Source organism: Sapajus apella, unplaced genomic scaffold (genome assembly GCF_009761245.1).
Source record: "Sapajus apella isolate SASKATOON/1434 unplaced genomic scaffold, GSC_monkey_1.0 scaffold13, whole genome shotgun sequence".
Classification (NCBI taxonomy): Eukaryota; Metazoa; Chordata; class Mammalia; order Primates; family Cebidae; genus Sapajus; species Sapajus apella.
Window position 1 is genome coordinate 17,954,427 of NW_022436953.1, and position 26,188 is coordinate 17,980,614.

At 42.0% G+C, this 26,188-nt stretch overlaps 1 protein-coding gene and 1 pseudogene across 32 annotated transcripts in view; one reads left to right on the forward strand and one right to left on the reverse strand.

The window, feature by feature from the left end:
- The window catches only part of ABLIM1 (actin binding LIM protein 1), a 338,923-nt gene that overhangs the window by 223,242 nt on the left and 89,493 nt on the right, over positions 1-26,188 (reverse strand). For 3 of the 32 annotated variants that reach the window (XM_032281738.1, XM_032281725.1, XM_032281722.1), the window contains exon 1: positions 6,149-7,462. The exons of 6 other annotated variants lie outside the window; for them this stretch is intronic. In XM_032281738.1, the coding sequence (XP_032137629.1) occupies positions 6,149-6,392 (244 nt within the window). In that variant the 5' untranslated portion in view covers positions 6,393-7,462. Of the gene's footprint in view, positions 1-6,148; positions 7,467-10,974; positions 11,968-26,188 lie in introns of those variants that run through there. 23 more of the 32 variants (XM_032281713.1, XM_032281714.1, XM_032281730.1 and 20 more) reach the window with 18 other exon arrangements.
- On the forward strand, positions 4,695-4,779 carry LOC116554263 (annotated as a pseudogene).

Sequence of the window (26,188 nt, forward strand, 5' to 3'; positions counted from 1 at the left end):
CTCAAGAAAAAAAAAAAAAAAAGAAAGAAAAAACGAAAAGCTCTACAGCATCTTGAAGAATATGCTGTCTTCACACTGTTGACAGCAAAGCCATTTGTGGCCTTTGGCCTACTATACCCAAGACGCTTCCCCAACCCTCTGACTTACAGGTCTGGGGTTGTGGATTAGTGAATGGCATAAGAAGGGCCTATTAAAAGAAAAAAAATTACAGTGTTCTATGTTCTGCTTAGTTTTGAAACAGGTTGCTGCTGCTTTAAGAAACAATAATGTACCCAAGAGGTTCTCTCAGTTATGTGATAATCTGAGTATCTGGGTCTTGGGAGACCATCCCAAGTGAAGACAAGCCCTGGGTGTGCTGCACCTAACAGAAAGGTCCCAGCAGGTGCCTGAATCAGAGATGAACCATCGTTCTATCTTCTGGGATATGAACTGCTTCTCCAGGGAGGGGACTGCCAAATCTACTTTGGTCCCTGCTTTCCAGTCCAGAACATTCTGCTTTGGGATTTGGACTCAGCTGACAACATAATCACTGAATCCTTTCCAGATATCCTTGGGGCTTTTGATAACAGTGCCAGACTCTTCTTGTTTATTTGTCAAGAAGGTAATTGCCCTAAATATGTTCTTCCATTTGTACAAGACCCAAACACTCCAAAGGACAGAAAGACACACAGGTTCAAAAACTTCACTCTAGCTGGGCGCAATGGCTCACACCTGTAATCCCAGCACTTTGGGAGGCAGAGGTGGGCAGATCACCTGAGGTCAGGAGTTCAAGACCAGCCTGACCAACATAGAGAAATCCTGTCTCTACTAAAAATACAAAATTAGCTGGGCATGGTGACACATGCCTGTAATCCTAGCTACCAGGGAGGCTGAGGCAGGAGAATCACATGAACCCAGGAGGTGGAGGTTGTGGTCAGCCGAGATCATGCCATTGCACTCCAGTCTGGGCAATAAAAGCCAAACTCTGTCTTGGGAAAAAATAACAAACAAACAAACAAAAAAACAAACTTCACTCTAATTTCCTACAGTAGAGTAAGGGAACATTCCATACAGATAGCTTGTATTTACGAGCTAAAGGAAGGAAATCTTTGCTAATTTTCCTGGCAACAACTCTTTACTTTATGGGAATCTTCAAATTTGAGCTGCTGAAGTACTTAATTAGCAATATTATTTATAAACTTTAGGTGTGTCAGCATTCAGCATACCTCACGAATGACCCACTCTTACGCTCCTCGGACTGAGGCAGAATGGTATCATGGTTGAGACCATGAACCTGGGTGTCAGGCACACCTGGGCCCAAATCGAGTACTTTAGTGATCTTTGGCAGGTCTCCTAACTGCATATGCCCCAGTTTCCTTCTCTGCAAAATGAAATAAAAGTAATTCCTGCTTTGTTGAGTTATTGAGAATATCAAACATGGAAAAATCATAAAACACTTGGCACAGGGCAGTGTGGTGGCTTGCACCTATAATCTCAACACTTTGGGAAGCTGAAGCAGGAAGACTGTTTAATGCTCAGAAGTTTGAAACCAGCCAGCCTGGACAACCCTGTCTCTACAAAAGAAAAAAAAAAAAAAAAAACCCAAAGAATTAGCCAGAAATGGTAGCATGTGCCTGTAGTCCCAGCTACATGAGAGGCTGAGGCAAGAGGATCGCTTGAGCTGAAGCGGTGAAGGCTGCAGTGAGCCCTGTTCTTCACTCCAGTGCAGAGCCCTCTCTGCACTCCAGCCAGAGAGACAGAGGGAGAGCCTGTCTCTAAAACAAAGCCAAACCATAAAAGAAGCTTATCACAATGTTTGAGATGTAGCAGCCCCCAGTGAATGACAGCCATTCTTCTAGAACAGTACTACATCTACAACCAGAAGCTGCAGAGGCTGTTTTGTATGTTCACTGATCTATTTCACTGATATACGTTCACTGATATATTTTTTCAGAAGCTGTTTTATATGTTCACAGATCTGTTTCACTGACATATGTTCACTGACATATTTTTGCAGAAGCTGTTTTGTATGTTCACTGATAAATTTGTTTTGTCCACTTTTCCATCTTCTTGCTAATTCATTGCTATTGAGAAATGAGGAAAACAGTTTCTTCCCTTGCAACATCCAAGGGTTGTTTTGAGCATGACAAAGGACAAATACGCAAGGGGACACTTGGAAAATCAAGGAGCCCAGCACAACTCCAAGTAGGGGTTGAGCACCAGACAACAGCAGGAAGCTACAGCATCTTGAGATCTTTCTGGCAGCTGCAAGAGGCCTTTGCCAAATATTCCCAAGCACCCTGCGAGGAGCTGCTCCTGAACTCTCTGGTGCTTCATAGCACAGGAACAAGCATGGCTGCAGGAGGGCGCACTTCCTCCAGGCACCTGTCCTAAACAGGATGCTCGAGCACACAGTGGCTTCCTGGGAATCCCACGTCCTGTGCTGCATCTATAGTCCTGGGCCTCTATTGTTTCACAGCATGGAAGGCAAACAATAGAAATCACTATTTTTAACAACAATAAACGATTTTTTCTCATTTTATTTTTTAAATTCAGCCTCTGTAGAGACTGTCCAAAATGACTAATGCTGACTATATTGCAAGTCTATAATTATTACTGAAATTAACATTTAGTGGATGCATTTGTGTGCCACTATACCAAACACTTTGATATGCAAGTTCTCATTCTTTAAATTTATTTTTATCTTTATTTACAATTTTTAACATTGAGATAGGGTCTCGCAATGTTGCCCCGGCTGAACTCCTGGGCCCAAATGATCCTTCTGCCTTAGCCTCTCAAATAGCTGGTACTATAGGCACATGCCACCATGCCCAGCCAGGTTCTCATTTAGTCCTCATAATCAATACTACCCTTAGGCATGGGCAAGCAGAGCCCTGCCCTAACCCCATTCCTGCCTCAAAAATGTCCAAGTGGGCTCTGGTACACGGGATCGCTGGGGCCAGCAGTGCTGTCTGGATGAGGAATCTGTGCCTCCTCTTCACAGATTTCTCTAGTGATCCTCTGCATCTCTCCCATGCTGTGCAAGGGGTTGGCCAGATGCCCCAAGGAGCCCAAGAGTCATGCCAATGGAGCTTCTTGGGGCCCTGGAGCTGGCTCCATTCTAGGGGACAAGCCTACCAAGCAATCACTACCTCAGGCTGGTGTGGCGTTTCTTTCCCGTGATTGAAAAAGATTGAGCTGTTGACACACTGATTTGGGGTGACTCAAATTGTTTATACAGACAGGGGCCCTACAAAAAATATTTGCCCAGGGCCCCATCTACTCTAGGGATAGGCCTGCCCAAAGCAGTCATATAAGGTATGCATTCCCTGCCTACCTTACAGAGAAATGCACTTGGAATCACTAACTTCCCAAAGTAACACATTAAGTAAGTAGAGGAGCTGGGAGTCAAACTCTGGAATGTCCAACCTCAAAGCCACACACTTAACTAATCTCCCAGATTTCCTAATCTGCCTCCACTAAGATATGGATATCCCAATGAGATTACCTTTCCTGCATCCAGAACTCTCTCTGATCCTGTTAATTCTCTTCTTCCCTCATGACAGAAACTGCTGATAAGTCACTATCCAGCATGCTTTCATTCAACTGCAACTTACCTGGCTTCCCCTTGGCTGCCTCCTCCTCCCAACAGATCTTATCTCTTTCAGGAGCAACAGTGGCTCATTCCAAGCACATCTGATTTGAGTCTCTTTGAGTAGAAACATTCCACAGAAGCACTGAAGTCATTCACAATAAAGTGTTAGCTCCGGCAGAAATCTACATGTTTCACTTTTATTCCTATTTGTGGAATAAAACACTTTTCTCCTCAGTAAAGGGATTCTAGGTATCCACTAGTATGAGGATCTGATTTTTGAGGGAAGTGTCCCTCGCTGCAATAGGCATGATCAGTAGGTTCGGAACAAAGTTCTTAGCATAGCTTGTAAGCATGCTGGGCAGAAAGCACGGTTTCTCCATTCCCATTCCCTGCTCTCGTAAAAAGAGATGCAGCCTGGAATCATGAAGAGAAGACTGTTCAGAGTAAGAGAGAAGGAGCTGTCACCATCAGCAGCCGTTGGAGTGAATATCCTGTCCTCCCTGAGCACTGATCTGCTTGTCAGCCCTCTCTGTCCCAGCCAAAGCTCTGTGTAGTCACAGTGAGATACCGCTTCACATCCACTAAGATGGCTGGAATAAAATAGTCAGATAAGGCAGAGCGCAGTGGCTCACGCCTATAATCCCAGCACTTTGGGAAGCAGAGGCAGGCCAATCACCTGAAATCAGGAGTTTGAGACCAGCCTGGCTAACATGGTGAAACCCCATTTCTACTAAAAATACAAAATTAGCCAGGTGTGCTGGCACGTGCCTGTAATCCCAACTACTTGGGAGGCTGAGGCAGGAGAATCACTTGAACTTGGGAGGCAGAGGTTGCAGTGAGCCGAGGTTGTACCACTGCACTCCAGCCTGAGCAACATAGCCAAACTCCATCCCCCAAAAAAGTCACATAACAGCAAATGTTGCCAAGAATGTGGAGAAACTGGAACCTTCATTTGCTGCTGGTGGGAATGTAAAAGGGAGCAGCTACTTTGTAAAATAATCTAGAAGTCCTTCAGGAGGTAAGACATAGAATTTTTATATGACCCAGAAATTCCACTCCTAGGTATATACCCAAGAGTGCTGAACATATCATATGTCCACATAAAAACTTGTATATGATGATCCTTTTGATGTGTTCATGTACGCATGTGTGAGGAGTGCCACCCTCAAACCTTGTTATGACATTGGGACATTACCCATCTGACATGAAAAAAAGAAAAAAACCTTGTATATGGATATGCATGGGGCATTATCCATAACAGCCAAAAGTTGGAAACAACCCAAATGTCCATCAGCTGGTGAGAGGAGAAACAGAATGTGAAATATCCATACAGTGAAATGGTATTTGGCCATAACAAGGAATAAAGTGCTGACACGTGCTACAACATGGGAGAGCCCTGAAAACATGCTAAGTGAGAGAAGCCATAAACGAAAGACCACATATTATAAATTCCATTTGCATGAAATATCCGGAGTAGGGAAATCTAAGAGGCAGAAAGTAGATTTTGATTTCTTAAGGCTGGGAGGTGGGGATGAAGTGGTTGAGGTGGGGAGGCAATAGCTAAAGAGTACAGGGTTTCTTTCTGAGGCAATGAAAATATTCACCATGGTAATGGCTGCACACATCAGTTACATACTAAAACCCACTGAACTGTAGACTTTAAATGGGTGAATTTTACAGCATATGAATTATCACTCAACAAAGCTATTGAAAGCTGATTGCAACAAAACGGAACATCTTAACTCCCTTACTTCAGCTAAACTGAATCCAATCCAACTCTCTGGCTGTCCAAGAATGATGAGGAATATGTTATGTTTCCTGGTTTATTTGATTCAACTTCATACACTTGTAGGGACCACGGCTAATTGCCTTCTGCTTCCTGTACTAATTCTAGTGCTGACTTTGACAAGGCGTGAGCGGTTGGGTAGGTATCATCTTCATTAATAAAGGCACCATGATAACTTCCAGGTCTGAAAACTCCCAAGTGCAGTAACACTAACCTCAGAGTGGGCCTTGTCCACCTCTTTCCCAGGCAGAGGGATGACTGACATGTTTTAATGAGGTTCACTGAAAAGAAGCCTCAACAAGTTCTATGGATATTAAAAGGCTTTTCATTTTTTATTTTTTTAGAACATTTCACAAGATGAGTGCTCCCTACACGGTGACACAATTTAGAGTTCAGCTTTACTTAGGTCATCTTTTGCTGGCGTCCATCTCTGGCCTTGAATACTTCCTTTCCATTTATTCTTTGTCATATGAAAGGACAGCATCTATGGATAGAGATCTTTCTTTTCCATCATACTTCCTATTACTGACAATTATTCATACAATGTTTGGAAAGAGATACATTTGTTATTGAAGATCTTAAGATCCTGGACAAAAATACCCTTGGAATTTAGCTCCATAGCTGTGCTTACATTCTCCATCTCTCCCACCCTCACTCCCATTAATTATATATTAAGGATAGTGTTTCCTTTGAAGAACACATTACAGAAGAATGAGCTGGATAGTACTCTCTTAATCACGCCAATCACAAAAGACAAAACCATGTCCAGAGTGGGTTATTTTACTTACCAAAAGGATCAACGCTGTTACATATGTGCCCACGTGGGCAGTAGTCCTCGGGACAGAGATACAGCAACTGAGTGACAGTGGCACGCCTGTGAGCGGGGAAGGAGGTCCCAGATACCCTCCAGTCTTCAACAATCAGTCTCTTTCTGTTCGAGCCCCTGGCACTGGTTCTCTCAGATGAGGTGACTTTGCTTTTCTCAGAGCTGCACAATTTCCCCAGACACTTTAGGCCAAGGAAGGAAGGCATCTTGGCATGGATTCCCAAGAAATGAAAAATAGGCAGCAGGAGCTCAAGGAGCGGAGTTTCCCCACAATTCTCTCCGTTCCCCTGGCTCCTTACTGTCTCCTTTTCTCACTGCCCAGCAAAGAAGATTAAGGGAGATGTATTTAAGTGATTACCCTCAACAGCTTAGGGCCCCATATTCTCAGTCAGATGACTAGGTGCAGAAACAGCCACTGCCAGGAACTTGAGCCTGTCAGTCTCAAGCATGAATGCATATTTGAAAATTAGATTAATATCCAGAACAAGAGAAAGAATATAGCTGCAATATCTAAAAGAATTCTCCTGCAAATACCCCTAGAATATTCAGTATCATCTGGTAAGAGTACTGAGAATAGGGGTAGGGATATATACATATATCTTACATAATCTAAAAATGTCTATCAGAAAAATCCCAGGGTAATAATTCCAAGTTCTCCAGTATTTCAGATCTCACAGGTGGGGTGGGTGGGGGACTTGATTAAAGATCCGCGGCTTCAACTCATGATAAATCCAGCTCTAGGCCATAGTAAACAATCATTTCCTTTCCATTTTCTAGAGGAGGATCCCTCGTCTTAGTACCAGGAAAATCCTTCTGCCTCATTCCACTAAGCCAATGTTTATTGTCTTAAAGTTGTTTCATGGGTTTTCTGTGATTGCAGAATCATATGATGGAGACAGAATTAATGTGTAGGTAGCTTTGGGTTTTCACAAAATTACAAGCTAGAAGGACCTTCACAGAATTAGCATATTGAAATAAAAAGGACAACCCCAGTAATCATTTACTCTTTAACATCCACACAGTAAGATGAAGTACAATATGTGACCGTTACAACCATACAAAAGTCACAAGTGAAAATGAATAAACTCATACTCCTTCTGTCATTGGACTATTATGTTCTGACACAAATTTCTTTTCACTAAAACCCCACAATAGAATTATAGAGCTGACAAGGCCATCAAAGGTAGTCTAGTCCAGCAGTTCCCAAATATTGCTGTGCATAAGAATCATCTGTAGGCCACATGTGGTTGCTCACGTCTGTAATCCTAGCACTTTGGGAGGGTGAGGTGGGAGGATTGCTCAAGGCCCAGTTCAACATCAGCCCTGGAAACATAGCAAGACTCTGTCTCTACAGAAAAATAAATAAAAAAATAAAACATTAGCCAAGTGTGGTGTCCTGCATCTGTAGTTCCAGCTACTTGGGAGGCTGAGGCAGGAGGACTGCTTGAGCTCAGGAGTTTGAGGTTACAGTGAGCTATGATTGTGCCACTGTACTCCCAGGTTACTGGGCAAGACTCTGTCTCAAAAAAAAAATTGTAGAACTTTTGAAAAATATATTTAAAAAATTGGAGATTCTTTGTACATAGGGGTCAGGAACTTATGTTTCTAAATGTTCTCCAGATTATGCCAGCCTTTAAGATGAGGAAGGTCAGTCCCAGAGAAGATGTGACTTTCTCATGACAATGCAGAAAGCCTAGGGTGGAGCCAGGTCTTCTGACTTCCAAGCCAATAATGTGCTAGAATTATTCTATGCCAATGGGAAGCATGGTGGGAATGGAAGAAACAGACGCTGTCTAGAGGCACTCAGACTGAGGCGGACTTGGGGAAAACAGAAACATAGGACTTCCACCACTACCAAAGTCACATCTCAAAATTTCTGCTCCAAAATTCTGGGAATTAAGCCCAACACCAACCTCCAAAGTCTTCCTCTAAAAACAATTTACAAAGCAGGTAAAACAATCTGTCTGTGTTCTTTTCCCTGCTTGCCTATTTCGAAGAACCTTCAGATATACAATGTAAGATGTTCTATCAATGCTTTTCAAAAGGTGGGTGAAGGAGAGAAGATGACACATTGGGTGCAGTGTATACTGCTCGGATGATGGGTGCACCAACATCTCAGAAATCACCACTAAAGAATTTATCTATGTAACCAAACATCACCTGTTCCTCCAAAACTATTAAAAAAAAAAAAAGATATACAACTGGAAAAAAAATTACAGATATTGATCGACTTACCACCTATGCAACTTACGACCATTCGACTTTACGACCACAATCGCTAGCCACGACTGCTCCATGTCTGGCAGCGCAAACGTTGCCCAGCTGGGCGTACGACACTGTGGACCAGCTTCCGGCAGCACTACCATCTCCGCATGCATATAGCCTACTCAATTTACGACCAAATCGTGTTACGACCGGTCTGTCGGAACCAATCGTGGTCGTAAGTCGAGCACTAGCTGTAATACACATAGACTTCGGACAGAAAAGAGATTGTTTCCTTCAAACCCAGCATCATCCTTACCAAGAAAAAGGGTAACTAGGCCAGGTGCAGTGGCTCACACCTATATTCCCAGCACTTTGGGTGGCCGAGGCAGGCAGATCACCTGAGGTCAGGAGTTTTAAGACCAGCCTGACTAACATGGTGAAACCTCATCTCTACTAAAAATAAAAAAATAAAAAACTAGCTGGGTGTGGTGGTGGGCACCTGTAATCCCAGCTACCTGGAAGGCTGAAGCAGAATTGCTTAAACCTGGGAGGTGGAGGTTGCAGTGAGCCGAGATTGTGCCACTGCACTCCAGCCTAGGTTACAGAGCAAGACTTCACCTCAAAAAAAAAAAAAAAGATAACTATTCCATAACAAAGCCATTTTGCTTTCTTGGTCCCTAAACTCATCAAGCATTGCCCACAAAAACTATTTCCACTGCATTAACTCTGCCTCAATGCTTAGCCATTGTATCTGCAGAGCATACATAGGACACTCCTAAATTTTTTTTTAACAAGTTTACAGATCCATATATTTAGTTCAAGATGCAACTGTCTTTTAAGAGACTGTGAAAGGAAAAAATAAATTCTTTTTTTTTGCTTTAAATTTTTTGAGACGGAGTTTCGCTTTTGTTACCCAGGCTGGAGTGCAATGGCACGATCTCGGCTCACCGCAACCTCCGCCTCCTGGGTTCAGGCAATTCTCCTGCCTCAGCCTCCTGAGTAGCTGGGATTACAGGCACGCACCACCATGCCCAGCTAATTTTTTGTATTTTTAGTAGAGACGGGGTTTCACCATGTTGACCAGGATGGTCTCAATCTCTTCACCTCGTGATCCACCCGCCTCGGCCTCCCAAAGTGCTGGGATTACAGGCGTGAGCCACTGCACCCAGCCAAAAATAAATTCTTAATAATAGAATTATACATAAGAATTTTGATCTGATTTAAGAATTTTAGTTCAGGATGGAAAGTAAACTACATGTGGATCATAAAGAGGGCCGATGAGAATAACAAATGTTTGCCTGCTTTTAAAGACAACCAAACTACATATAAATGTGAGGCAGCTGACTCCATTCTCAGGCAGCGGAGATGCGAGTTCAGATGCTGGCAGTAGTGACTGCAGACCCCTGTGAACTAAGTTCTTCTCTCCAGGTGCTCAGAGCTTTTCACGTACCCTCCTCCACATGCTCAGGTTAAATACCCAGCGGAGGCCAAACCTCCAGTCTTAAAAATAGGCTTGCAGTGGTAGCTGCCTAACAGCAACCTCTTCACCAGGGAAAGCACAGCTGGGGAAGACCCTAAAGGAGCACCAGTGGATTCAGGTCTTTCATTGCTGCCTCCTGCCACAGCCCACATAAAACTACAGTTACAGCAATCACAAAGGAGTGGGTTTTCTGACCGTCTCTATGGTTCTATGATAAGCTATTACAATGTACCACATCACAGAGCTAACGATAATTACAAACGTTGAACTTCTGCCCAAGATTTTGCTGGCCTGTGTATCTTACCAGATAGGAAATTCCTGATCTTTCTACCAGCAGTTCCACTGTACCTAGTCAAGCTCTACTATGATAAATTATGAAAATGAACCATCAGTGGGAAAATTCACCAAGGGGCACCGAAGGCACCCAGCCTTTGCTCGCTGAAGGAGCTCAATAAACACCTGATGTGATGAGCCCCAGCCCGAAACCAGTCGTTTTGGGGCTACAAAGTGCTCAGGGAACAGATGCCACAATGACTGCTCTTTTTTCATCAGTCACAGTGATTCTCCGCAAATGAACACAGACTTTAACTTTGTTCTATATAATGATTTAAGTCTTTTTCTCAGACAAGTGTCCCCTCCTGGTTTAAATCATCTGCTAGGATCTACTTGTTCCTCACTAAGAAATAAAATTTTCACAGAGAGCAAATCACCACCTTACAATGTGAATATTGATGGAATTTAGTTTGCTAAGGAAATGGTCTGCAGTTAGCCTATGGCTTCTTTGGTGATAATAGGGTTACTTTTCATTTTTGTTTGTTATTTTTAACCAAAATGAACAAACAGAAAAAGCTCAGCACACCTTCCAGAAACACCTGCAGTTGCTCACAAGTCAGGATGATCTTTGCTGCTAAACAGAACAGATTAAGTGGGAAGGCTAGGAAAAGGGGGTACAACTGGACTTCCAGAGAGTGACAACTCGGTCCGTGTGAGGTTCTCCTGCTCAGCAGCGACTTCCCTGCTCCCAGCAAGTCCTAAAGTTCAGTCCTCTGCATGGTCAGCCCTGGGCCTCTTCTCTGCAAAGCCCAATGTTTAAGGGGTCTTACCCATCCCTCCAAAGCAGGCTGTGATTTTCTGAGCATACTGACACAGGCTCCGGTCTGGGCAGGGCTCCTCAGGAAGACCTGCTTCCTCCATCCCTCTGCAAGCAGCTGCTTCTCTTCCTGTAATACCACTCACCCAAGACCTGCTCAAAATGGAGCAAGCAGCCAAGCACCCTCTTCCATATCTTCCCCATTAATAATTCAGACACTACATAAAATCTGCTGAGCACTCAGGATTGAGAGCACCGCGGCACTCTGAGGACTGAAGCATAATTAGTTTAACAGGCATCAAGTGTCTCAGATTACTCTCTGACAACACTCTGCGTAGGCAAAGTTCCCAAAGAGCAATGAGAGGCAGGCTTGGAATGCCTTCAAGGAGGCAGGCACAGATGAAGATCAGCTGACTGGGGTCACAGAATTCCTCTGCACTCAAACTCCATATGATAGACAAGACTCTCCAGTGAATCTCCTCCATAGAATCAGAGCACTAAGTTGCTGCCCACACATCACAATCCACCAGGCTGCATGCAGTCTTTGTCAGCAGCCAAACCTTCTCTGTGCCTGCGACACATCTCTTCATCCTTCCCATGCTTCCTTTGCTTTTCCTGAAATTCCTCAACCTCCTTCCCATTAGAACTTTCCAAAAATCCGCCTGTGCTTAAAAATGTAGCTCAAACATTACCTCCTCCATACAGGTTTCCAGAATCACTCTGGCTAGAATCAATTTCTTCCGATCTTGTTCCCCAAATAGCAGCTCTCCCATGGTATTTGTAAACCTGCCTTGCAATAAGGTTACCCATAGACTATCTTATTTCCCTTGCCAGCTGCTAAGCTGCTGAAGTGCAGGAGTCTTGCCTTTGTCACACTGTTTCTTCCGCATGAGGCTCTGTACATACTTGTACTCAATGCCTTGTAAATAACGTTTGGTAATTCTCTCTAAGAAGTCACTGTGAAGACTGGGAGTGGTGGCTCATGTTTGTAATCCCAGCACTTTGGGAGGCTGAGGCAGGCGGATCACGAGGTCAGGAGATCAAGACCATCCAGGCCAACATGGTGGAACCCCATCTCTGCTAAAAATACAAAAAAATTAGCTGGGTGTGGTGGTGCACACCTGTTGTCCCAGCTACTCGGGAGGCCGAGGCAAGAGAATTGCTTGAACCCAGGAGGCAGAGATTGCAGTTAGCTGAGGTTGCGCCACTGCACTACAGCCTGGGCAACAGTGCGAAACTCCAAAAAAAAAAAAAAAAAAAAAAAAAAAAAAAAAAAAAAAAGAAAAAAGAAATCACAGTGAAATATGAGTAGCCAATACTCAAAAAGGCAGGTATCAAAGACAAAACACACTCTGGCCATTATTAACGCTCTGCTAAAAGGGGAAAAGTTGCACATTCTATACCATGTTGTCTGAGAACTGCTATACCACATATACAGCTGCAAGATATAATTATCCTCCTCCTGGTTTGAGCGTAGCTAAGAGCCACTGAACTGGAAGGCACTAAGTGGCAGGCACATGCTGGAGAGGCCCTGGCCAGCCATGGCTATAGGAAGCTGTCCCAGTGGTTGGTAATTAGGAGACAGGCTGTCCTTGCTGGTGGGATAAATGGCTGAGCGTAGAACCAGAAACCCCAGTGTCAGCGCTTCTCTGCACCTCCCCTGACGGAGGTGCTGACCCTGAAGCAGGTGCGTGGTGCCTGCCTGCTCCAGCTTCCCCGCCATGGCTCTCCCAGGAGGAAAAACGCAGAGGGAAGCGTTTCGAATGGCACCATTTAAAGTATTTATAATTCGTCTCTCTCAACACTGAAAAGCTCTGACTCACTCTGGCAAACCTCATGTTCACTGTCAATTTACTAGGAAATCTCCAGTACCCCAGATAACCTATTTTCTGACTATGCTGTAATCAGGGCTTCTCGCTCACTGGCTTCCTTTTTTGAGATCTTTCACCTGTGGCCTTCAGCTTTAACTTTACAGAACTCCTGGAGTTTACGGTCACAAGACATATGCAAGCAAGATAAGGAACAGAACAGGAGACTGGGTCAAAATCAGTGCAGGCCCTTCTCCAACCTTTGAGTCAGAGAGCTAACTAAAACATTCATTAAGTGCCTACAGTAGGATGGGCCAGGTGTCAGCAGCCTTCATGGTGAATAATGCAGGGGCCCATCAAGAGCACATACATTAGCAGGAGACCAAGCCTGGATGTGCCTAACTACAGGGCAACTTGGCAAATACCACACCAGTGTATCGTTACAGCAGTAAAAGTCTGGGGGTTTGGCTTAGAGTTTGGGGATATGGTTAATGATCCCTTTTAATTTTCTGTCTTTTTAAATTTTTTAAATTTTTTTTTTTTTTTTTTTTTTTTTTTGGAGCCAGAGTCTCACTTTGTCACCCAGGCTGGAGTGCAGTGGCACAATCTTGGCTCACTGCAACCTCCGTCTCCTGGGTTCAAACAATTCTCCTGCCTCAGCCTCTTGAGTAGCTAGGATCACAGGTGTGTGCCAACATGCCTGGCTAATTTTTGTATTTTTAGTAGAAATGGGGTTTCGCCATGTTGGCCAGGCTGGTCTCAAACTCCTGGCCTCAGGTGATCCGCCTGCCTCAGCCTCCCAAAGTGCTGGGATTACAGGCACGAGCCACAGCCTAAAGTTTCTTTCTTAATAAAAGAAAATATTCCAGAACAGAGATATGGCATATGTTTCACATTTTACATGAACAACTTGATGTATCTCTGTTGCATTCCCAACGATGCCACACACACACACAAGGCTTTCCTTCTGTGGAGTCCGCAAGGGGTGTGTCAATTGTGTTCCCTTGCATTCCCTCAATGCTACACTCTGATTTTTCCAAAGTGCATGAGAGGGAAAGATTACGTCAACCTGGTGCTTGTAGGATTGTGAAGAATGTGGCGTCCCATCTGGGCCTTGAGGACAAACTAAGGAAATAAGGAGGTTACGGGAGGGCAGAAAAGAACATTCCAAACAGAGGATGCTCCAGAAGAAAGCTTCACTCAGATCACACAAGTTGATGGGAAGGAGGTCAAAGGACATGGATAAGCCCTTAGAAAGAAAATCCAATCCCTCCACATGTAAACAACTCTATTTAGAGAGATAACACCACATGACCTTTGAGCAGGCACAAAGCAAGCCTTAAAAAGCACACTCAATTGCCATTCTTTCTTTAGAGTACCAGAATTCTGGGAAAACTGCTGGCACCAATCCACAAATACATTTCACACTGATTTAACATTAACGGCCTCTCTCAGTGCTTGTTTTGTCCAAGTAGTTAAAACCACAAATTTGTTAATCACAGCAGAAGTCCTGCGAGGTGGAGCCCCCACATCTCAGACTGAGAAACTGAGACCCAGGAGGGTACTGCTTTTCTCTGCATTAAATCCACAGTCAAAACTAGATGTTTGAAAAGAACCTAAACTCACCAAAGGCGAATCCCAGGCCTTAATAGGGATAAAAGATGCCTTTGGCTATTTTGAAGTTCACAGCTATAGAAGGTTTTCGAATACAGTCTTTTAAATGTGTTACAGAGAGACAATACCTTTTCTAACAATGGAGAACTTTCTGCTGTCTTTCCATAATGTGGGCAAATCAGGTGATCTTTCTCCTGAATCCTTTATCTAGAAGGGTCAATTTATTGGATACAAAATTGGCAGTCTCTGATATGAAAATGCTTTCAGGCAGAATCATTGTCCAGGCATCACTTAATCTATTGGCTGACGATATAGGGTGTGCCTATATTGTGTATACCCACAACATAATTTTCTGCAGTGTGGAGAGAGAATTCTGGAATATATGCATATATGTAATTTTATTCTTTAAGACTTTTAAATACATATGTTTTTAAATATACATAATAGTGATAGAGCACAAGTTTATTATTTACCAATAATTAACGTACATATGTATTATGTATTTTTTTCTTTTTCACTGCTAGGGATGCAAAATCAATAGAGTTTGGAGACCAGGGATTATTCTACCAAAATAAGCCACAAAGAAACTAATCAGAACTCAACCAGAGGTAAGTAATAATTTTTTACTCAATAATAGATGAAACCAAAGTTAAAAGTAAAAAATAAACAACAACATTGTCAGTAAATGTGTAGACTCTGGGGGTAAGAATACCTAGTTCAAATCTTGGTTTTGCTACTTGCTACCAACCAACCTCAGGTGAGTTCTTATTGAAGCTTGGTTATTTCATCTGTAAAACAGATATCTCCCTCATGTATACATAGGAGGGGCTCCATAAATGTAAATCCAGAGGTTGCAAATTAAACTAGGACTGAGAGTAGAATTTTTTTTTAATGGTGGCAGTAGATTGGTCCTGAGATAACTGTGAATGGTAGGATATATATAAAGTAAATTATATCTAATTTTATAAAGAGAGGAGCTACTACTCAGATCCAAGCAGTTATTGCTGTTTTAGAATGCAAGCCACCCAGGTATTGCCAGATGTTCACATTTTTCTAGGAAATTTCCCAAGTTTCAAACATTTGCAACTCACAAAAAGAAAAAACACCACTGTCCACATCTCTACTCCCCAACACAACAGAACAAAATATGTTCACAGGCCTACCATGCCCTTTAGGCTATCAGTCTGGGATCCACATATTAGTTATCATAAAGACTGTGATATAAACCCTCCTACTCACCAAGCTTAAACCAAATAGTTGTGATTTATTTTGGGTACAGGGGAAGGCAGCAGGGTGCAAGATTTTTAGAAGCATTTGAAGTTTCCACAGAGAAAATATATACCTAAAATTTCTAAAATCAGATTTTAATCTGCTATGAACCACTGCAAAAGTGACCATGTATTCCCAAACAACTGAGTGTATGATATTAACTAGTAGCACTTCCAAAGCAAATGTTTCCTGATCACAAATACAAGAACATGTCTGCTCCTCTTCCTATTATATTATTTTGTTTATTCCTATGCATACAGTCTTTTCTCTTTAACCACTAGTAGGATACTATAACACATTTTACTCTGCAATTTTTCCCCTTGGATTAATTTTGTTTCTTTATTAAATTAAGATATAATTTACTTACAGTAAAAAGTATAGATCTTAAGTATACAATTTGATGAGTTTTAACAAATGCATTCACCTATGAAAACCACACGTCTGTCAAGATACAGAACACTTCCAATACTGCAGAAAGTTCCTCTGTGGTCCTTCCCAGTCAATCCCTGCCCTCACACCATAGCTGTTCCCATTTCTATCACTTTTTGCACATTCCAGAACTTCATATAAATAGAGCCATCCAATATTTACCCGTTCACCCCAGCTTCTTTCACTCAGCATGTTTTTGAGATTCATCCATATTCCCCCATTGAGTTTTACCTCTAGCATGTAACCCCATGCAAAAATCGTCACTTCTCTCCAATGTGTTAGAAATCATCGTCTAGGTGCTATTACCTTGCAGTAAACATCTATTCCATGAGCTTTTGGAAACGAGAATCAATGCAATTTCCACCTTTGGAATCACAAAGCATGCCAGTGTTGACACCATGTCATTGATTGGGATGGGCCAAGGTTTGGGGTACTTCCAGGTGGGCAGTACTAGGGGATGGGCAGACTTTAGGTTGCACCAAATTGAAAGGGGGCAGTGCTTGGGTGAGGGAATCCATTGGAAGAACTGTTTCTACAAATACTGACTAAAAAATTGTGGGAAGTAGTCAATTATGCATCAGTGTTTGAGAGGAGAAAGAAAGGAAAGAACACTCAGCCTAGATTGAGGTGGGAGGAGAGATAGATAGGTTTGATGACCAAGGGACAAGTGGAATGAGACAAGGATATCAGTAGATAAGGAAAACAAGATAGCTCTAAGATCATATCACAAATAGAAAATACCCCACTGGGCCATTCCTTTCTTACATCGATTCATATTCCCAGCCATACTGAGGATGGGCACTGTTTATAGGAGATGGCCCCGATAGACAAATGGTCAGAAGAAAAAGGACATAGGTGCTTGATAAAGGGGAAATTAACCTTTCTTTTATTTAGTTTTTAACAGATGGGGACTTGCTATGTTGTCCAAACTGGACTCCAATTCTAGGCTCACAGAATCCCCCCACCTAAGCCTCCTAGGTAGCTAGAACTACAGGTACACACTGCCATGACTAGCTTGAAATCGAACTTCAATGTAAGGAGAGGCATCAAAAAGAATCCCAAAGATTAGAGACTGACTGCAAAAAAGTAGAGCCATGTAGGTAAGAAACACAGGAAAGATAATGAGTTTGGTGGTAACAATGAGTTAAGTTCAGATGCAATAATAAGCTTAAGAGGTCATCAGAGCATCCATGCCGTGGTGTCCAGCAGGCAGCTGAAAATGCTGCTCTAGGTCTCAGGGGAAGTCAGAGCAGGAGGGATAGCTTTTGCAGTATCCATCCACCCAGAGGTGAGAGCTGAGCCACAGGCATGGATGAAAGAGAAAAGGAATCAATGAACTGTGAACTTCTTAAAAGCAAAGCTAGTCTCCCTCATTTCTATGTCTGTTTTGGAAGAATTGCTTTCCCAAATACTTATGAACTTTGGACCTTAAAATGAATCTTTCATTTAGGTTATCTTGGAAAAAATATTCAAACTGCCCATCTAGGCTCAAATTTATTCAAATTGACCCTGTGCACATAAATGCTTGAGTCTCTTAGCTCATTGCATTAACTAAACAATCAAACTCAGCAGTACTTCCTAGCATCCTAATTAGAGACATGTACATTTTATTGATTAAAATTTCCAGTAACACCTCATAATGCTATTACTTACCCTGGCAAGGAAAGGGAGAGAAGCAGTTTGAAAACAAAACAAAACAAACACCACTCACAGAAGGCTTCCAGTCATCCTTGGATACCACAGAGAATTTGAAAATTCAGTAATTAAACTCACCTAAGAGGAAACAGATTTGCAGAAAAGAGATGCAGAAAATATTGGATTCCAGAGAATATCACCCCTTTCATAATCCATTTTATGATTATAAATATGCAATCGATAGTAAAAACGTGCACAGAAAAATCTGAAATGTGGCATAGACCATGATCTGCATCAATCAGCATTTATTGATCATTTCTTTTTGCACAGCCCTGAAATAGGTATGAAACAGGGGAACAAAGTGCTTTGCTTTTCATTTTCTGATGGAAACTAATGTACTCTTTAAAGCTTCCAACACAGGAATTTTCAAGACAAAGCTAACAAAAATAGCCTGCCCCAGGATGAAGTGGGTGGTGGATATCTTCAATAGGACAGATGGATCATTTGGAGCTCCGTGTGTGTGTTGTGGCGGGAGGGAAGGGGGGTCTGGGGTTATTTATTTATTTTGGGGGAGGAGAGAATGGCTTGGCACAATTAATTTTTAAACTCACATTGGCATATGGTGCAGCAGGGAAGAAAAGGCAGCCTCAAAATAGAGAACAGAGCAAATGGTAATGCCTAAAAATGTAAAAGGCTAGGAGAAGAGCTTTTTAAGGATAAAAATCATAAATGGTTTCAAATCACCATGTTAGAGTGTAAGAAAAAGCTCTTAACATCCTTGAAGGACCACGGAAGAGACTGCAGAACTCATGAACTGGATGGAACAACGTAGGCTAAAGAATGCAGGCCAAAGGAAATATCACGCAAGGTTCCTTGACCAACCCCCATTCCTGCTTTCATTCAGATCCTTCCCAAAGTGCTGTTCCAGTTCTCCTTCAGGTTTATCCCTCTGAGATGCCTTCTAAATTTGCCTGTCTCTAAATTGCTAATTCACCCCTAAAATTTCAAACTTGCTTTACAATTCCCTGAAATTATGTCAAATCAACTCAGTGATTGTTTCTGCCATTTCAATTTTTCTGATATGGAAATAAGATGCATACATTACTGAAAATTTAGAAAACACTGAAAGCTACTGAGAAATGGAAATATAATCCCTCTATCCAGAAACCACTATTAATTCTTCAGCCGATTTTCTTTTTTTGTTTTTTGTTTGTTTCAGACAGGGTCTTGCTCCATCACCCAAAAGTGCAGTGACAGATATGGCTCACTGCAACCTCTGCCTCCCAGGCTCAAGCAATCCTCCCACCTAGCCTCCCAAGTAGCTGAGACTACAGGCATGTGCCATCATGCCAGGCTAATTTTTGTGTTTTCTGTAGAGATGGAGTTTCACCATATTACCCAGGCTGGTCCTGAACTCCTGGGCTCAAGCAATCAGAAGTTCAAGTCAATCTCGAAGTGTTGGAATTATAGGCATAAGCCACCACGCCCAACCTTTCCACAGATTTTCTTTCCATTTTTTTTCCCATGAATTTTTAATGGAGTTCAGATCATATTATATATGTAATTTGTAACTCTGAGTTTTTGAAACTTCCCCCTATTTATTCAAATCTATTGTAATATTTTTAATGTTAATTTTTTTTATTGAAATATATATCTTACCTACAAATTCACAAATCTCCGGTATATGACTCTGAATTTTTACATGTGTGTACAACCATGTAACCACTTTCCAGGCCAGATCAAGATCTAGAGCATACATAACACCCCAGAAACTTTCCTTATACCCTTTTCCAGTCAATACTGCATCCTATCCCTCCAGATAGCTACTATACAGACTTAATCATGAAAGATTAGTTTTGCTAGTTTTGAACTTCATGGATGATTCGTGTGACAGTATGTTCTCTTCCATGTTTAGCTCTTTTTGCTCAACATAATGCCTATGTGATTTGTCCATGCAGTTGTGTGTATCTGTAGCTTATTCTTTTTTATTTCTGGGTAATACTCCACTGGAAGAATATACCACAATTCATTTATTCATTTTCTTGTTTGGGGACATCTGGGTTTTTCCAGTTTGGGGCCACTATGGCTAAAGCTGCTATGAATATCACTGTATGTGTCCATTGGTGGATATTCATGCTATAGATATATAGTGCATATGTATGTTTACACACACACACATAGATGTATCATACAGGGGTATATAGATATATAGAAGATGCATGTTTCACTTCTGAAGGTGTTGCCAAACACTTTTCCAAAATGAGTTGTTCAGTTTATACTCTCACCAGCAATGTAGGAGAATTTCAGTTGTTTCACATCCTTGACAATACTTAGTATTGTCAGTCCTTTTAATTTTACCCATTCTGATAGACATAAAACTTTGTAAATAAAGTTTTACTGAAATGGTGTCATGGCTGGGCGCGGTGACTCGTGCCTGTAATCCCAACACTTTGGGAGGCTGAGGTGGGCAGATCACCTGAGGTCAAGAGTTCAACATCAGCCTGACCAACATGGAGGAAAGCCCATCTCTACTAAGATTACGAAGTTAGTTTGGTGTCGTGGCAGGCTCCTGTAATCCCAGCTACTCAGGAGGCTAAGGCAAGAGAATCACTTGAACCTGGGAGGCGGAGGTTGAGGTGAGCTGAGATCACACCATTGCACTCCAGCCTGGGCAACAAGAGTAAAACTCCGTCTCAAAACAAAACAAACAACAACAACAGCAACAAAAACACCTTTCCACGAACACCACACTGCCATTCAAATTTTCTTGTAATCATTTTTGATAATAATTAAAGCATCTTTACCACATTAATTTGTATAGCAATGTTAATCCAAAACCCTTACTATGATATGCAGTAACAGGCAGTCCCTTGTTCATGTCTTCAACCTCATCTCTGAAGCCTTCCTCCTCATTCACTATGCTGCAGCCACAGTGGCCATCATTCATTCCACATGTCACAGACCTCAGACACACTCTTCCCTCTGCAGGCAGTCTCTACGGCTCCCAATACCACTACACACACTCCTATTTATCAGCCAGGCCTCAGCTTCAGTGTCACCTCCTTAGAGATGCCTTTCTGGATGCCCCAACTAAATTAGAGATTCTCTTATTATCCTAATATTTTCTCATGCTATTATAATTATGTGATTGTCTGTACATTGTCTGACTTCCCAAAAGTCTGTAAGGAGCATCACATGAGTAGGGGCCATATTGATTATATGACCAATTATTTGGACACAATGATGGGTTTCAATAGGTATTCAATTACTGATCTGAATCTTTTTTGTTTTCATTAAAGATGAAAGCCCTAGAGTGGCTTAAAAAAAAAAAAAGACTATTGAGAAGAGAGACATTAAAGGCAAAAATTCAGGCAAATGTAATTGGAGGGAAAAAAAGTGGTGGGAAGCAGGTTATCTGGTTAGCAAACTAGAGTTTAAGAGGGACCATCTGGGCCCAGCATGGTGGCTTATGCCTGTAATCCCAGAACTTTGGGAGGCCAAGGCAGGCGGATCACTTGAGGTCAAGAATTCAAGACCAACTGGCCAACATGGTAAAATCCCATCTATACTAAAAACACAAAAATCAGCCAGGCATGGTGGCACACTCCTGTAGTCGCAGCTACTCAGAAGGCTGAGGCACCAGAATTGCTTGATCCCAGGAGGAGGAGGTTGCAGTGAGCCGAGATCATACCACTACATTCCGGTAGGATCATAGAGCAAGACTGTGTCACACACACAAAAATAAAATAAATAAAGTAAAAACAAGAGGGAACTTTTGTACACACTTTTGGTCTCAATTCCTAAGAATCAGTTTAGTAGTTACTATTTTAAGTGTACATGGTAACTGTAAAAATGTGTCATATTCTCAGCCACTTGGTGTTGAGGGAATCAGAAGGTAGTGAGAACATAAGTTCTACGATCAGAGTTGGGTTCAAGCTCTGGCTCCACTATTACCAAGAAGTTGGACAAGATACTTTTGTAAGTGACAGTTTCCTCATCTCTTTGACAGAATTGTTGAGGCAATTAAATGAGATTTAAATGAGATAGTACGATATGTAAAGACTGAGCTCAGTGCCTGTCACAGAGTAAGGACTCAAAAAATCTGAGCTATCTTAACAATTCTTAACATTACTGTGGAAGTGAAGAAAGGACACTGTTAAACCTTCAAAATCAGAAATTTATAAGAATGCTCTGAGAGTCATGCAGAGACTAGAAAAAAAATTCTTCTTCATAAAGATGGAAAATCTTTAAAAATGGAAGTTTATAGGAAGCTGGATCTCAGGTAGTTTCTGCCCCGAATTCCCAACCTACTCCTTCTCCTTAGAACCTTTCTTGGCTCTCTTGCCATCTGAACACATGGCTCTTTCCATGGCTGTTGTATAATGGTAGAAAGTCCTCTTTATCTGCGTGGTTATAACCAGATGCTCCCTATGTCCCGAAATGGAACATCTTGCCCATCCCTATGTCCCAGATGTTCCCTATTTCCCATTCACTCTATGTCGCCAAGTATCCACAATCACTGAAGAACTGTTGTCATTGGGTAGAAAGCACAATGTTGATGACTTCCAAGCTGAAACCTACATTGCAATAAGATGACAGTATGGACCAGCTGATATGGTTTGGCTGTGTCCCCACCCAAATCTCATCTTGAATTGTAGCTCTCATAAATCCCCACATTTCATCGGAAAGACCTGGTGGGAGGTAAATCATGGGGTGGGTTTTCCCATGCTGTTCTCGTGATAGTGAATAAGTCTCACAAGATCCGATGGTTTTATAGAGGGCAGTTCCCCTGAACATGCTCTCTTGCCTGCCGCCATGTAAGAGGTGACTTTGCTCCTCCTTCGCCTTCTGCCGTGACTGTGAGACCTCCCAAGCCATGTGGAAATGTAAGTCCATTAAACCTCTTTCCTTTATAAATTATTCAGTCTCGGTTATGTCCTTATAGCAGCATGAGAACAGACTAATACACCAGCCACTAGCCTTCACATGTATTTACATATGTAACTTGTGTCATGCTTACAAGGACCTTACACATTAGCTAAGATGTACTAGTTTCCTGGGGCTGCTATAACAAAGTATCAGAGACTAGGTGGCTTAAACAACAGAAACTGTCTCACAGTTCTGGAGACTAGTAATTCAAAGTCAAAGCATCTGCAGAGTCAATTCCTTCTGAGGGCTGTGAGGGAGAATCTGGTCCATTCCTCCCTGCTACTCTCTGGTAGGCTCAGGCCTTTCTTGGTTTGAAGATGATTTTCCTTGTGTCTTCACACCATTTGCTACCTCTGCATGTCCATCTCCGCATCCAAATTTCCCTTTTTTATAAGGACACCTTACGTTAGGTTAGAGCCTACCCTAATGACCTCGTCCTAACTTGATCATCTGTTAAGGTGATCCAAATAAGGTCACAGTCACAGGTACTGACGATTAGGACTTCAACATCTTTTGTGGGGACAAAATTCAATGCATAACCGGAAGAAAGGAAATTACCTGACATCAGGGCAAGATAACTTCTAAAGAAAAGAAGGAAACACAATTTGTATAAAAACAAATGAAAAGAAAATGTGGCCAGTGTGGTGGCTCACACCTGTAATCCTAGCACTTTGGGAGGCTGAGGCCAGTGGATCACAAAGTCAGGAGGTCAAGACCATCCTGGCCAACATGGTGAAACCCTGTCTCTACTAAAAATACAAAAATTAGCTGGGTATGGTGGTACATACCTCTAATTCCAGCTATTTGGGAGGTTGAGGCAGGAGAATGGCTTAAACCTGGGAGGCGGAGATCACAGTGAACCAAGATTGTGCCACTGAGCTCCAGCCTGGGCGACAGAGCAAGACTCCGTCAAAAAAAAAAAAAAAAAAAAGAAAGAAAGAAAATGTAAGAGAACAATCAGTAAGCATAAGAATGGATTTATATGATTATGTTTCCTGGGGAAATGGTATTCCCAAGAAACTCAGGGGATTTCAGATTATTGAGTTCTTAAAACCCCTCAATAATTCCCTTAAATTTTATTGCCAATCTCAGGCTGAATGACTAGGAATGGAGAATCCTAAGTCCTTTCAAAGTGCAGTTTTATTTTAACCATATGTATGTAAAACCAGGATGGAGTATTTTTTTTTTCTTTTTTTGAGACAGAGACTCTGTTACTCAGGCTGGAGTGCAGTGGCATGATCTCAGCTCACTGCAACCTCCGCCTCCTGGGTTCAAGCGATTATTCTGCTTCAGCCTCCCAAGTAACTGGGAGTACAGGTGTGCGTCACCATGCCTGGTTAATTTTTGTATTTTTAATACAGATGGGGTTTTGCCATGTTGGCCAGGCTGGTCCCTAACTCCTGACCTCAAGTAATCTGCCTCCCTTGGCCTCCAAAAGTGCTGAGATTACAGGCATGAGCCACCACACCTGGCCATGTTTATCTACCCGAAGAAAAATCCCTATTACTTCTGAAGAGCCTTGTTCCCGCCCTCTGGGGGCCCCTCCTGGAATTCTTGGCATGTTATGTCCACTTGTCTGCCACTGTGGCTGGCCCATGAGCTCCACAAAGGGAAGACTCACAGCCACCTTTCTCGTGACTATATCCCCAGGTCCTGGCACAGTGACTAGCACATGGTAGGAGCTCAGTAAGTCAGAGTGAAATGAATGAAATAAAACAATCCCCTTCACGCCCCTTCTTCTGTGTGTATTATGACATTGCCATCAGAGGGAAAAAAAGGAAAAACAAAAAACAGAGACACCTGAGAAAAGCATAAAGCCTGAGAAAAATTTTAATAGAATTAAGCCTCTTATCCAAGGAGCAGTCTGCCTTCCCATCTTTCCTAAAGCTACACTCCAAACTCTTCTGTATCTGGATTTAATCAGCAGAAATCTGGCTAACTGGCTGGGTTCAGTGGCTCATGCCTATAATCCCAACATTTTGGGAGGCTGAGGCAGGTGGATCACTTGAGGCCAGGAGTTTAAGACCATCCTGGCCATCATGGCGAAGACCTGTCTCTACCAAAAGATATAAAAAATAGGCCACATGTGCTGGCGCACGCCTGTAATTCCACCTACTTGGGAGGCTGAAGCAGGAGAACCACTTGAATCCGGGAGGCGGAGGTTGCAGTGAGCCAAGACTGCGCCACTGCACTCCAGCTTGGGCAACAGAGCCAGACTCTATCTCAAAAAAAAAAAAAAAAAAAAAGAAATCCATCTAACTACAGGTTTCCAACTACAAGCTGACTATCATAGAGTAAACCAGTATTAAAGATTTCTAGCAAAAAACTGTTCATTTTGTAACAGTATTCCAGGCGTTATTTTATTCTGTCTTCAAATATGGAGAGGAATCACACAGAAACTGGTGAGTAAAATCTAAGTGAAATACAACTGACAGTAGAAAAATACCCATTCAAATTCTGCACCGTTTCCTGATGGTTAAAAATCAATCATTCTTTTCTAATTCCTTTAGTTCCTTTACACAAGTCTAGGTCACATCAGTCAAATAAATGTTTTAAAATGGCATAAAATCAAATCACTTTAATTAGGTATTTCTTTCCTTTTATTTCTAGTCCTTTTTTCCTCATTCTCCAGCTAAGCAAAAACATGAACATTCTTAGCAAACAGGGTTTCAAACAGGCTTTCGGAGCAGAAATAATTTGTAGCAAGTAATGTTTTGAAAGAATGATGAGTTTTCATGAGTGTTTTCATTCTGACTGAACTAATGACATTAACCTGTTGGTAAATTTACTGAACAACCAGACAATTGTTTTCTGACTTTATTTCTAAACATGTCTTGTTAAGCTAAACTAATCTTTATTACCTTTGAAACCACGGATTCTTCTTCAAGAAGGCTTCCATAGCTGACTCTTTCTTATTTCGTTCAGTAGTCTAGGGCAATGGTCTGTAAACCAATGCCTGCTGCCTGTGTTTGTAAATAAAGTTTTGTTGAAAGCAGCCATGTTCACTTATTTATGTATTGTCTATGGCTGCTTTTGTGCTATCATCTCAGACCTGAGTAGCTGCAGCAGAGACCATTTGGCTCACAAAGACTAGAATATTTACTGTTGTGCTCACTACAGAAAACGTATGCTTTAGGCTAATCACACAAAGCATTCAAATCTTGTATTTCTTAGCTTTTTGCTCTATAAACATCTTATTCATTGATTTCATCTGTGTGCCATTTCCTTGAGTTTAGTTAGAAAGTTCCCTAAGGGTTAGATTGTCTTTTTATTTTCTTTTTTAAACCAAGAATAAAGTATTTCAGGTTAACTGAGCATATGAATTTTATTTCACTGAGTCTCAACAAGTGTCCATACCAGAACCACCGCTACTGCATAGAAACCATGGAGGATTACACCAATGGCTGAATTTATCACCCCTCCTTCCATCCATGCTCTTTGCCATGTAACTTTGCAATGACTTCTCACTTTGAGACTTGAATTGATGATGTGACTTATCTGGCTTATAGAATAAAGAAGTGACAGTGCGCCAGTTATGAACCT